Consider the following 14109-nt stretch of genomic DNA (forward strand, 5'->3'; position numbering starts at 1 on the left):
GATGAAAGAAGAAAGACGGGTTTTTCACGTCTTCTATTTACGAAGGACGCTAAAGGAAGTTGGTCACCAGTTAACAGGGAAACCAGTTAATCTAAAACACCAGATAAATACACAACTTCCGGTATTTTGAATCTGGTGCCCCTTTATCTTGTCTCTCAGGCAGTTCACCTCTGTAGCTCTGGGGAAATATAAGAACATTTTCTTTCTGTTTGTATCAAAACGGTTTGACGAGTAAGAAAACGTTCTAGATTATATTAGGAAATCTTGCTATTTGTGTACATTATAGAAGTGGTCGAGCCTGTCAGTCTGAGTTTAGGGCACAAATTAACTCTCGTCTAGTCTGGGAAACGGACTGTTGTAAACATGGCGGCCTCCGTCGGCAGACTTCTGTCCTTCAGTGGAAGTGTTCGAGCGCTGGTTTCTCCTCTTAGGCTGGCCGCTGTGCCCGCTCACCGGTACAGCATAGAGGTTTCCACCACCGGCGAACCCATCGGTCACACCGGCCAGGTAAGCTCACGGTGAATCCCGCCATTCAAGGCATTACCCGGCGGCCCAGCGTCAGCTAACCTTAGCCAAGTGTCACGGAAAAGTACACTGCATCCATTACCGGACACACCTAAATCTATTGCTTTGTTATGTTTTTGGAGATAACGAATGGATTTTCTGTTTTATACTGTCAGTTCCTCAACTCAACTTGATTCTGCTGTCAGTGTTAGGGTTTTTTTGGTTCCTGCATCCAGATCATAACGGATGTTTTCCTCTCAGGTGTTTGAGGAAAAAGACCCCCGGAGAGCCAGGTTCGTTGGCAGGCAGAAAGAGGTAATCCCCTAACCATCACATAACAATATGCCATCCTAAATATAAACCTTTCTCCCTTGTGTACATGTATTTTTTCACTGTGACATTGGCCATCAAAATAATGAGCCTGCAGTCACTGATTGCAGGTATTGGCAATGTTTTGTTTTGTTTTGTTTATTTGTATAATTTGTGTCCAGGTGAATAAAAACTTTGCCATCGAGCTGGTGGCAGAGGAGCCAGTGTCTGAGATCGGGGCCCGAGTGGTGTCTTGTGATGGAGGCGGTGGAGCTTTGGGACACCCCAAAGTCTACATCAACTTGGTATGAGAAGGGAGACTCAATGTTTATATTCTAATGTACTCATTTGTCATATACATCTGAATATATGCTCGGGCAAAGGAAAGTTTATTTTGAAGGCAGAAGATAAAGAGCCATTAATTCAACAGATTTTCTGCAGTGAAAGTGAAATTTGACATTGAAGTATTTCTTCCATATGATTGATTCCAAATCTGAAATCAATACGACAAATCCTGTTTGCATCAGGAACCCTAACTTTACACTTTCTATAAAATCGTCATCACAAGTATCTGTAAAAGCATAAACCAGGTGGTTTCTGACTTCTACTGGTTTCTAAATGACATTTTACGCTTTCACATTATCAAGGTTGCATTACTGTAACTCCCTGTATTCAGAATCCTGCTCACACAAGAACAGAACACGTCACACCTCTCCTCACGCCACTGGGGCTTCATTCATCATTTCCACATTTTATTACTTTGGTTTGAAATCATAAAGGCTGAAAATCGTCCTTCATCATGAGACCTTCTGAGCCTGCTCGGGATTGAGATCCTCCAAAAGTCCATTTTCTTGAGTCACGATTTATGATAATGTGTGACTGAGCCTTCAGTGTTGTAGAACTTATGATCCAAGAATCTATCTTCTTCTTTACTCACTTGGTTTTACAACTCCCATATTACAGTGCTTTGCAACTTTGTCACCAAAATCAAAAGTGTATTTATGTCAAATACCAGATCCAATGAGTAGAAGGGAAATGTCCATCCAATCAGCTTTAAAGCTGCATTTCATCTACATTAACACCGTATTGTTGCTCATTATTTCGATCCTTTAATTGCTGTTTAGAATCCTGACCGTGTGAAAACTTCCACCTTGTTATCGTCACTCTTTCTGTCTCCAGGATAAAGACACTAAAGTGGGCACATGCGGCTACTGCGGCTTACAGTTCAAGCAGAAGCATCATCACTGAAGCGTCACCTCTGTCTCTGCTGCTCTGTGTAAATCACCATATTGGTTAATAAATTATGTTTCGTCGGTCTGAGTGTTTAGTTGTTGTTTTTTTTCTGGAATCTTGTTGAAACGTGCAGCAGACTGTTTGAGCTCGGCGTGTCGAGTGAGATGAACGACCTCAAACACTTTCAGTTTGTTGTCACTTCACGTAATAGTGCAGGAACAGACGTGATTGTCAGGAGAATTTCCTCATAAAAAAAACCCTCAGGGAGATGGATGCACCGGGAACAGGCTGAGAGCTAAACTACGAAGCTAATTTAATTTCTTTAGTGTCTGAAAAAAAAAATGAAAATGTCCAGAACCTGCATTCATCTGAAATATGTCGGCTTACAAATAGTCCCGTCCACTGTGTTTGCAGACGACGACCATGTTGTTTTCTCCTGCTTCCCCTTAATCATTTATTTGCATAAACATTCCGCTTGATATTTAATCTATTCTTTCCATGAGCTCCGACTTCAATCCAACGTCTTTGTGGGAATTGACAAAATTATGCACAGCTCCTCTCATTTTGTGCTTCTGAGCTGAAGAAGCAGGAATACAAAAAATAAAAACTAAAGTAGGAAAATGAGGCGTGAACCAGGTTTACTATCGTTATTTGTGACTTTGACGTCCGATCGAGTGCTAACTGGCTGAACCAATGATAATTCAATGCGAGTGTTGCTGGGTAGATCTAAAATATTGGCATTATTTATAAAACAAGCAACTTTTTGAACAAGAAATGTTTGCGTGTTTTGTATTTGTCACTCTTATGCCATATATGACATATTGTGTTGAAATACATACACAACAGACCCTGTCATTAAACTCCAGAAAAGAATGATTAGAATAATAAATAAAGCTTCATATCTGGAAAACGCTAATAAATTACTTAGAGAATATTGCAGCTTAAAATTCATAGACATTGTATACAGTAAAAATATTTTGAGTGAAAAATAAAATTCTAATTCTAATTTAATATTCTAATTATAATTTGTGTCTTTGAAAGAGGTAGTGTGAGAACCAATAGTGAATATAGCTGTGTGTAATTTCTGGAAGTCATACTATATAATGGACTTAGCAATGACTTAAAATTGTGTAAATCTTTGTTGTGCTTCAAAAAAACATTGAAATGTAAAATAATTAATGGTTACAATGAAGAATGACTGAAATCAGAAATGACTAAGAAGAATTATTTGGAGTTAAGTTTTTTTTTTTTTTTCTCTCTTCTTTTGTATATCTTCTGTTGTGTTTTTTTTCTCTTGGATCACCAGTGTCCTGGGTAACTTTATGTACTTCATTATAGATAGATAGCTAGATTATAGATTCTGATTACTGCAGAAATATGCTTGAATGTTCTTTCAGTTTCGATTCAGTACCTCGGTGAGGCAGTTTCACCCAGAACACTCATATTGAATTTTTATTGGGTCAGAGGCAGGTTCACGCCTTTTTATTGTTTCCTGCTTTTCCAGTTCAGACGCACAAACCGAGGAGCTGGGAACTCTTCCACACGAGAATAAAGACTGGACAGGTCACAATGAAGCTCTTCATGGTTCTCTTTCTGCTGGGAATCCACAACGTGGCTCCAGGTAGCTTTTATAAGCTTTTACATCTGATCAATAATCACTAGGAAAAAAAAATATATATATATATATTTATTTTTTTTCCCCCGACTTACTCCTATTTTATAAAATAAATAAATGTATTTATTTATCTATCTATCTATTTATTTATTTATTTATTTGTTTGTTTGTTTGTTTATTTATTTATTTATTTATTTATTTATTTATTTATTTATATAAAATAGGAGTAAGTCGGAAAAATAAGTACTTAAAAAAAAAAAAAAAGTACCCGATAACTAAACTGCCTAAAAGAACGTGTTTTTTTAAATAATTTAAGACAACCTTTATTAAAATTGATTAAAGCACCAGCATTTAAAGTTTGAATATAAAATAACAGAAACTTTTACTGAAGGTCAAAATTTAATTGGTGGTGCACACATACTTTTTGATGGTGCACATTTGTTTACATTTGTTTTAACATGAATTGCTTAGAAGGGTACTCTGTACAATGAGGACACGGGACACGGACGCTTGCAGAGAAAACGTGTTTTGTTTAGTAACCAGGAAACAGCCAACTCCCCGATGGGTGCGATGCATTGTGGGACACGTAGTCCAATATGCCTTCTGTTACACCTCCTTTTAGCTAAAGTCATGCTTCACGTAACTGGCATGTTTGACAGCTTATCCATTAAAGTGCTGTATACTGAAAACGCAAAACAAACATTTGAACATTTCTTTGTGTTACTTTTTTCCCTTTTCTTTCAAAACACTTTCTGTTTCAACGAACACATGCAAAACCAGCAAATTAAACATTCTTATTTCTTTTCAGCATTTAAATGAACATGTACATCATTTACAAGTCCAGTCTCTCTGGAGGCCTCACAACTCGACCAGACCTTGTGAAAGTCCCTGTTGGTCTGAGGTGACTCCTGTTTCTCCTTAGAAATCCCCTGTCAGTCTCTACCACATAGGATCTCGGAGTGTTGGCCGATCTGGTGACTTCTCCTGTAGTACCTTCATTTGTAATCCAAACCTTCTGTCCAGGTGTTAATGTTGGAAGTGGTCTAGTACGGTGTCTGCGGTTGTAGTGCTTCGCCTGCTCACGCCTCCTCTCCTCATCCTTTTTCTGAAATGTTTGCAGGTCAGGCCACTTTAGAGCCAGCTTGGCCATGGTTTGAGGTAGAGCAGTGCGGAGGTTTCTACCCATGGGTAGGGCTGGCGAGAACCCATGTTCCACTTGAGAAACATCGCCAAGCTAAGGCCAATTTTATCGAACTCTGATCTAGAAGTGGTAATTCATGTTTTTATCTCGTCTCGTTTAGATTATTGTAACTCCCTTTTTACTTGTTTTAACAAATCTGCTTTGAACCGACTTCAAATGGTTTAAAAATGCTGCAGCGCGGCTTTTAACAGGATCTAGCAGACGGTCTCACATTACTCCTACTTTATATTCTCTGCACTGGCTCCCCATCAAATTTCGAATTGAATTCAAGATTTTAGTTCTGACTTTTAGAGCGTTGCAAGGTCAGGCTCCTAAATATGTGTCTGACTTGTTGTGCCCCTACTCCTCCGGTCGCTCCCTTAGGTTCTCGGGCCAGAACCTCCTCACTGTCCCACGGACCCACTTTAAAACCAGAGGAGACTTGTCCTTTGAAGCTGTTGCTCCTAAATTGTGGAATGACCTTCCTTTGTTGCTGCGTGTAGTTGACTACACCAGCAATGCTCTGTTTAAGTCACTGTCCTTTTTCCACAGATCCTTGATGGTGCGAACAGCTTGCTCTGCCTCACCGTTGGCCTGGGGGTACCTGGGGCTGCTTGTGACATGCGCGAACTGGTACTCTTTACCGAAGTGGTTGAACTGTTTCAAGGAAAACTGCGGATCCATTTTCTGATACCACAGTCTCAGGAGTTCCATGCCGAGCAAAGGCCTCTTTGACAGCGTCAATAGTGACCTCTGCTGATGTGTGTTTCAGTTGTGTTACTTTGATGTATCTTTAGAAAAAAATCAACGATCAAGATGTAATGTTTCTTTGACCACTCGAACAGGTCCATTCCAACCTTCTGCCATGGGCGATCTGGAAGTGGAGTTGACAGAAGTGGTTCGCGGCTTTCTAGTCTGTGTTTTTGACATGTTTCGCAACTTTCCACCATATGGCCTATCTGCGCAGAGATACCAGGCCACCAGACTGATTCTTTAGCTCTGGCCCTGCATTTGGAAATCCCTTGATGGCCTTGATGAAGGCGTTGCAAAATGTCTGCTCTCAGAGTTGATGGGATCAAGAGTCTTTCTCCTTTCATGAGAATGCCCTGAGCAACATGCAAGTCCATATTGTATTACCAGCATGCCTTGACCTCTGGATCGAGCTTATATTTATCTAGCCAACCTGTAAGACAATAGTCCTTCAGTTTTCTACACAGGTCATCTTTGTCTGGTGCACGCTTTATCTCCTCCAGCCTTTTGTCCGTCGCAGTCAGACAGGATATAACCGAATCCAAAAAAACCTCCACCTCTTTCTCCAGCTGAAGATCACTTGCAGAGGGTGGACCCGCAACTGGAGCGTGTGAGAGGGTGTCAGCTGTAACAAAGTATTTTCCTGGAACGTGGACAATTTGGAATGAGAAGCGAAGCAGCCTAAGTCTGAACCTTAGGATGTGCAGAGGAAGGTCATCCAAGCCTCTTGTGCTCAGAAGAGGAACCAAGGGTTTGTGGTCTGTAATCAGCATGCATTATAGACACATGAGGTAGGATGAAAGTCTTTCACATGCCCACGTGACTGCTAGTGCTTCTTTTTCTATTTGCGCGTAGCGACTTTCAGTGTCTGTTGACCCTCTTGAAATGTACGTCACTGGTCGCCACATGCCATCTGACTGCTTTTGTGTGAGTACAGCTCCGATACCGTATGGCGATACATCAGCATCGACTTTTGTGTCTGCTGTGTTGGAGTACTGAGCGAGAACTTCAGTAGAGCTAACTATCTCTTTTAATTTCTGGAAAGCATCTTCCTGTGGTTCAGCCCATATCAACTCGTTTCTATCTTTCTGCAGCTCCTTCAGCGGTGTGGTTATGGTAGCAAGTTGTGGCATTAATTTGGCGAGATAGCCATGCCCATGAGACGCTGCACATCTTCCACGCACTTAGGCTGTGGCAGCTGCTGTATTGCCTTCACCTTGTTTGATGTCTGATGCTATGCCAAATGGTAGGCGGTTGAATTGATACCTTCCAAAAGGTGTGATGAAGGTTGTGAGGGGCAGCGACTCTGGTGTGAGGGGGATTTGCCAAAATCCGGAATGAGCATCCAGCTTTGTGAACACTTTGGCATCTTTCATCATAGCGAGAGTTTGATCCACTGCTGGGAGGATATGTCATTCTGTTTTCACTGCTGTGTTCAAGGGTGTGAGGTCCACACATATCCTGGGTGGCTTCTTGGCTGGTCTGGGAACGATAACAATACCTGAACACCACTCTGTAGGCTCAGTGACTTTCGAAATAACTCCTATTTCTTCCATTCTGTTTAACTCTTCTCTGACTGCATCTCTGAGGGGGAGAGGAACACGTCGTGGAGCAGAAAGAGCTACAGGCATGGCTCCCTGTTCTAGCTCAATGTGGTAATTCTCTTTCAATTAGCCCAAGCCTTTAAACAACTCTGGGTATGCTGCTCTGAAATCTGTCTCAGTTTCTCTCACAGTTTCCACCCTGTATATCAATCCCAGTGCTTCACAGGCAGGTCTGCTTAACAGTGGCTGGACTAGGCCTGAGACTAGGTAGACATTTTGCATTGTACAGCACCCTTCCACTTTCAACTGTGCCCCAAAGTAGCCTTTTACTTTGAGTGGGTAACTGCCTGGCCCTAAAAGTGTCTTTTTGGGTGTCTGCAGTTTACCATCTCTGTTGGGTTTGTACAGTCTCTCAGGAATAGGTGTAACATCTGCCCCTGTGTCAAGTTTAAACTGAATGTTTTCACCATTTAGCTTGACCTTTTCAAGCCAAGGCTCTGACTTCTCTGTACCAATTTATCACAAAAACACACAATCCTCACTGTCTGTATCATTTTGTTTTTCTGTGATTTCTCTTAATCATGCAGCCTCACTACTGTGACAAACTACAGCAAAATGTCCTTTTTTCTGACATTTCCTACATTGAACCTCTCTGGCTGGAGAGTCTTTCAACGAGTGTTTGTTCTTTCGACCACAGCGGCCGCACTCCCTTTCGACCTGCTGTTGTGTCTTCTGCACATTTTTTGACTGTTGTCATTTATGAGTTCTTCCTTTCTTCACATTTGCTTTTATTGCATCCATGTTGTGAGTCTTATCTTCTGCAGAGCTGTTGTGCAGTATTGCTTGCTGCTTCTTCACAGTTTCACTCTGTCTGACTTTTTGTCTGGCTTTAGCAAGAGTTAATTCTGAGTCCATTTGTAGCTGTTCTAACAGTCTCTTGTCCTTTTTCCCAACTACAATTCCGCCCTGAATCAGTTCCTCTTTAAGCACTCCAAATCCACAGTTTTCTGCAAGTTTATGTACAGTTGTGATGAATGATTATGCACTCTCACCATCTTATTGACATCTGGAGTTGAACTGTGCTCTCTCAAAAATAACGTGTTTTCCCACATAATAATGCTCAAACGCTGCTTTGACTGCATCATATTTCTTCTTGTCTTCAGCAGTTAATGGCAAAACTGCCCAAACGTCATCTGCAGCATCTCCCATAGCATACAGCAGTGAATTAACTGATATTCATCTGCTTTATTGTTCAAAGCTGTTGCAATACGAAATCTTTCAAATCTTCTGATCCACTTTGGCCATTCTGCCGAGCTTGAAAAGTCAAATGGCTCTGGGGGACTTAACTGCACAGTGATCGCCATCTCCGTTGCTGAATCCCTGGCTTCTTCTTCACTTTCAGGATCAGAACTTGATGCGCCGGCTCTCTGCGCTTCTCCCTCAGCCGACATGTGCCATGTGGGGCGTGTATTAGCAACCAGCTAGCGGCTAGCATAGGAGCAATCTGTCCCAGTCATTTTCAGTAAGAACTATTGGAAAACTTCTTCCGCAAGTTTACTACACTGTAGCGCACCTGAAAATACCGCAGAGACTTGCAGTTCGCCGCTTGCTTTTGACAAAAATGAGCAAGCAGCATATTGTCGACCTCACATTGATGGGAAAGAGGCATCATTTGTGTGTTGATGACATTTTGTTGAAAAAGTTATTGATACTGAAACTTTACCAAGCTATTCTCAGCAGATGTATCTGTGTCTGGGTCTAATACACTAATTCACTCCAACTTTTTCACATATCTGCTCTGTGGCGAATCTGAAGTGTGTCTGTTCCTGAGCGTTTCTTGACTTGACATTGTACGCTCTAACTAGTCTGTCCTGCTGGAGCTGGAATTTCATTGTGTGATTGCAGGGATTGTGCATAATCTTGTCAATTCCCACAAATCTATCTTTCATAATGTGGGAAATCCCTGCACACAAGGCTGCAGAAAAGCTCTCCCCCGCGAGTTCAACCTGTAAGCCCTATATAAAACCTCTGTGGTGCATCTGAACACACCACTCAGGTCTGTCAGCTCCTGCAGTTAAGACCAGTCCACTGGCTACACTGAGGTCAGGAAGACAGAAATATCACTTTGAGAGGAAATTCTCGAGGAGCAGAAGCGCTCGAAACAGGGCAGATACAGGTGAAAGTAAAATCTGATGCTCATTTCAAAGGTTGGACCTCCTCATGAGCAGTTGGACTTTAACAATGCTATTATCAAGTGTAAAATTGTAGCTAAGGGGGGGGGGGGCTTGTTGGAACAAGTTTGGTTTTGTAGAACATTCTGAGATATAAAATGTCCAATTTGTGATTGTAATAATGATTGACTGTATGTATTGTTCATTGATCTTAAATCTGGACTTTCTTTCTTACAGTGATTCACTCTTTGATTGAGTTCTACACCTCCTCCTCTGAAGCAACAAACATTCCAAAGTTTGTAGCCGTTGTTTTGGTTGATGAAGTTGAGATCGTTCACTTCGACAGCAACACGAGGAGAGCAGTGCCCAAACAGGACTGGATGAACAAAATCACAGAAGATTATCCAATATTCTGGGAAGAGGAAACTCAGAGGATGAAAGGAAATCAACAAACCTCAACAATAACCATTAATATTTTAATGCAGCTCATAAACCACAATGAAGGTTTGTTTGAACTTTTAGTTGAAGTGTTTTCATCAAGTAAAACTTTGATAGTTTCTTTGAGAGAAGACAAATCTGGAGTTTCACTATGAGTAAGGAGCAGATTTTAACGTATGGCGGCACCCAGTGTATCAGAATATGTTCATTAGCTCTGCATCAATCTATTATCTGGAATCAATCTGCCTTTACTTGATGTGCAAGGGAGCCAATCAGCTGAAAGGATTCGCCCACTGACTTTAATGGGAAAGTTTGACACATGAAATAAATTCATGAAGCAGTGTAAAACCGGACCATGACATAATTGAATGAATACTGAAATAATTAGATATGTTTTATCCATAAAATGAATTGGTATTTTAATGAATTAATGACACTTTTAATAAAGCATTTAAGCAGTGATCGCGAAATACGTTGGACAGTCAGTCATTACTGATAAAAATGCTTTTATCGTGGATTTTTTTTATGATATATTGACGTTTTTTCTGATCCAACCTGCAGAGATTTCAGATCCATGAAGCCGTGTCTGTGCTTCACTGCCTGTTGAAATGACTCCACAAGTGTTTTGCTGCCGCCGCTCTGCAAAATGTGGAATGGATTTCCTGAACGGAGGCGGGTCTCAATGAGACGCGGAGTAATTAGTCAGCAATTTCATGCCACAGTTTGCAACCAGCGAGGAGGCTTTGGAATCACTGTGCTATCCAACTTTTCATGACGTGTTACTTGACCTTGACTGTCAACGTGGGTGTTTGCAAAGTTGTTGTACAGCGAGGTGCTCTGCTGCCACGTCACCGTTTTAAAACACCAGCTTGCCAAGGAGAACGGCACTGACATCAAAACAATGAACAGCAGCTTCTCCGCTGCAGCAGGCGATTCACACCTCCGAGAAGCTGCGTTCTACTCCACGCTAGACTCCCTGAAAATAGTCCCAATTATTTGTCATGTGTTAGAGCTGGAAAAAATTGCTGTTTGTGCTGCGTTCATAAATAATTTCCGCAGGAATTAAGTGATTCTGAGGTTTTAAAGTTATAACAAGTTTATTATGACAGCCTGGCTGCCAGAATCTGCACGGCCTGCCGCTGGAACGCGCATCGATTCAGTTTTTTCACGGTGACACCTGCTGTTCAGCAAAAGTAGTAAATAGCAAAAGTCAGTCACGCTTGTGTTCAAACGACAAACAAGTCTAGTTGACTTCACAAAACCAAATCTGTGTGTGTGTGTGTGTGTGTGTGTGTGTGTGTGTGTGTGTGTGTGTGTGTGTGTGTGTGTGTGTGTGTGTGTGTGTGTGTGTGTGTGTGTGTGTGTGTGTGTGTGTGTGTGTGTGTGTGTGTGATATCACATGTTTTGAATGTAATTCTGGTTTCATGAAGTCTCTCTTTCGGTCTTTCAGGACCTTGGATTGTCGAAGGAATTTCTGGCTGTGAATGGGACGATGAAACCGATGAAGTTAACTCATTTATTCAATTTGGCTATGACGGAGATGATTTCATATCTTTAGACCTGAAGTCAGACACGTGGATCGCTCTAATACCAAAGGCTGTCATCGTCAAAGCAATGTTGGACAATAACAAAGCACTGTTGACAAATCTCAAACATTACTTCACTTATGAATGTCATTATCGGCTCAAGAATTTTGTGAACATGGGGAAGAGCTCACTGATGAGAAAAGGTAAAATCACACTGTATAGTTTCTATCTTATGTTTCTCTCTCACCTGCTTACCAGAGATGGAAATTAACATTTCCGTGCATCTGCAACTGCGGCTGGTCAATTCTAAACAGTTTTGTCAGCCTCTTTTACATTAAAGTGTTTGTGTCCAGTTCCATCACAATGCATCAAAAGACATGCACATAGTTCCCAATTAGTCCTTGTTACCAGAGTTGATTATTCAGTACAAATGTGATAACGAAATGAACATACTGCAGTAATGCCCTATATCTTTATGCCAATAAACTAACAATAGGCTCTGAACTGCATGTCACTCATGTCCTATAGATAATCTCCAATGAGAAGAGATTTCTCTCTCTAGTATATATTAACAGTTTTTGGGCACTTTTTAAATCACCCATTTCCAGACTTGATCGATCATTTAAAGTCAGTTCTCTGTTGTTCTTGCGACTTCCTACGAGATGTGTAATTTACATGTTTCCAAAGGAGTAATTTGTCTGGAACGCGACAAGTCAGGTTTAACTTTCTCCATCACAGTTATGTTTAAAATGCACACAAACATACATACATGTATTGAAAATCCAGCAAATTGAGATTTGCTCACATTTATTATGACTCAAAATCTAAGAGCTTGGCACAACGTGTGAGGTGTCTTCCTGCTTGTTCTCCAGAGTGTCCCTCAGTGTTTCTCCTCCAGAAGACTCCCACCTCTCCGGTCACCTGCCACGCTACAGGTTTCTACCCCGACAGAGCCGACTTGTTCTGGAAGAGAGACGACGAGGAGCTCCACGAGGAGGTGGACAGAGGAGAGATCCTCCCCAACCACGATGGAACCTTCCAGATGAGCGTTGATCTGGATCTTTCATTGGTCCAAGCTGAAGACTGGGGGAGGTACAGCTGTGTGTTTCATCTGGCTGGAGTTAAAGAGGACGTCCACACAACACTGGACCAACGTGTCATCCTGACCAACTGGCGCAGTGGTGAGAGACACTCATTCACATTGACACTTTTTCACTTTTACACTCATTTTGAATCAGATTGTCTCCATCTGTCCCATTGTGAGATGTTACAGATCATTTAGTGGTTCACCAGTGACATCAAATGTGAACAAGACAAAACCAGGTGACGCTGTGTGGATTTATCTGCAGGGTTTCCCACTGCTGCTGTTGTTGTTGCTGCTGTTGCTGTTGGACTTCTTCTCCTGACAGGCTGCATCATTGGACTCTTCCTCTGGAGGAGAAAGACTCTCAGTAAAGAAACAACACTCATTTTCTCATGAACAGATTTTCAGAGGAAGCTGATTTCTGGAGCCATCAGTTGTCCGAGTGACACATCAAGTTTAGTTTTAGTCCTCCAGACGGTACAGGAGCCACATGAATCTTCAGCCGTTTGTTTTCACGTGTTAGGAAGGATTTTAGTCACTATTCTGAAGAATGTTGCAGAAGTTTTTCAAAACCAATGAAAGTAAATGAGCAGCTCAGCGACGCCTGTTGACCTCTACTTAAACTCTGAATAAAACTGTTTATCTTCCTGTTTTTCAGGGTTCAGACGCTCTAACAGTGAGTACTTTACTATCAACTTTAAGATTTTGAATTCAACACAAACAGCTTGACAGAACTCACTGAGAACAAGTTTTCCTCTTTGACACGTGAAACTTTGTTTTCTAGCCTCTGTAAGTTCATCTTCATCAGGAGAAGATCCAGCTGTGAAGGAAGTGAGTACATGAAGTGAAGGGATCTCATAAATCAGCCCGTCGTCTCCCAACACTACAGTCTAACTCCAAATCCGACTTGTCATTAACATTTGATGTTTGATTTGAAGACTTTTGACATATTTCTCACCGTTTGATCTGCTGTGTTTACAGAACAATGACACAATTGTAAACTTTGGATTCGACGTTGAAACTAATCAAACTAACAGATTTATTATTTGTCTTTATTTGTCTCAACAGCGGACCAGCGAGGAGCAAACCATGTTAGAAACCAGAATGCAAACGGAGCATTAAGTGTCTGCCTCTGATGAACAACAAAAACAAAGTCTTAATGGAAATAACATTGTTTTTATCTTTTTATTCAGGTGAAGGTTTTTTTTAATTTATTTAATTGACTTAGAAATCACTGCAGTCACACATGTTAAATAAACTAATAAGTGGGTCTATGTGTCAGTGTGCTATGATTATGATTCATCGCTGGTACATTTTAAGGACTGTAGGAAAATAAAGGGCTTCCTAAAGTGTTTTCAGTTCATTTGTTGGTTATTTAAAGCCTTATCGGATTCAAAACATCTGGATATTTCTTGAAGTCAATTCAGGATATTCAAATAATGACAAGGTCCACCTAAAAAAAATAATAATAATCTTCTTGAGACCAAACCACTGTAAAATCTCAAAGCTGATTGAAAGAGAAAACTAAGACGAATTCCCCTGAAAATTATATTCAGAAACACAATTATTCAATACAAACATACGCTAACAGCATTAAAGTGTCTTAATGATGCTTCCAGGTGAACAAAAATTAATTAGTACATATTTTAGTATAATAATTTCAGTCCATCACAGCTACTCTGCTCATGTAGCTGACTTAAAAAGACTTAAACTTAAAAAATTGGAAGTTCATCAGTGTCCACAATATCTAACCTA

At 40.9% G+C, this 14109-nt stretch overlaps 2 protein-coding genes across 2 annotated transcripts; both read left to right on the plus strand.

The window, feature by feature from the left end:
• Nucleotides 1-201: 201 nt before the first annotated feature.
• On the plus strand, nucleotides 202-2127 carry ndufs6 (NADH:ubiquinone oxidoreductase subunit S6). Its single transcript, XM_080516115.1, has 4 exons — nucleotides 202-507; nucleotides 766-819; nucleotides 996-1118; nucleotides 1993-2127. The coding sequence occupies exons 1-4, from the start codon at nucleotides 364-366 to the stop codon at nucleotides 2059-2061; spliced, it is 390 nt and encodes a 129-aa protein (XP_080372241.1). The 5' UTR covers nucleotides 202-363; the 3' UTR covers nucleotides 2062-2127.
• A 1454-nt stretch (nucleotides 2128-3581) lies between these two features.
• LOC308144735 (major histocompatibility complex class I-related gene protein-like) lies at nucleotides 3582-13614 on the plus strand. The gene is made up of 8 exons (XM_080515921.1): nucleotides 3582-3667; nucleotides 9544-9810; nucleotides 11195-11473; nucleotides 12143-12451; nucleotides 12620-12721; nucleotides 13013-13030; nucleotides 13139-13185; nucleotides 13423-13614. The coding sequence occupies exons 1-8, from the start codon at nucleotides 3616-3618 to the stop codon at nucleotides 13474-13476; spliced, it is 1128 nt and encodes a 375-aa protein (XP_080372047.1). The 5' UTR covers nucleotides 3582-3615; the 3' UTR covers nucleotides 13477-13614.
• The last annotated feature ends 495 nt before the right edge of the window (nucleotides 13615-14109 follow it).

This window comes from Blennius ocellaris (genome assembly GCF_963422515.1).
Source record: "Blennius ocellaris genome assembly, chromosome: 20".
NCBI lineage: Eukaryota > Metazoa > Chordata > Actinopteri > Blenniiformes > Blenniidae > Blennius > Blennius ocellaris.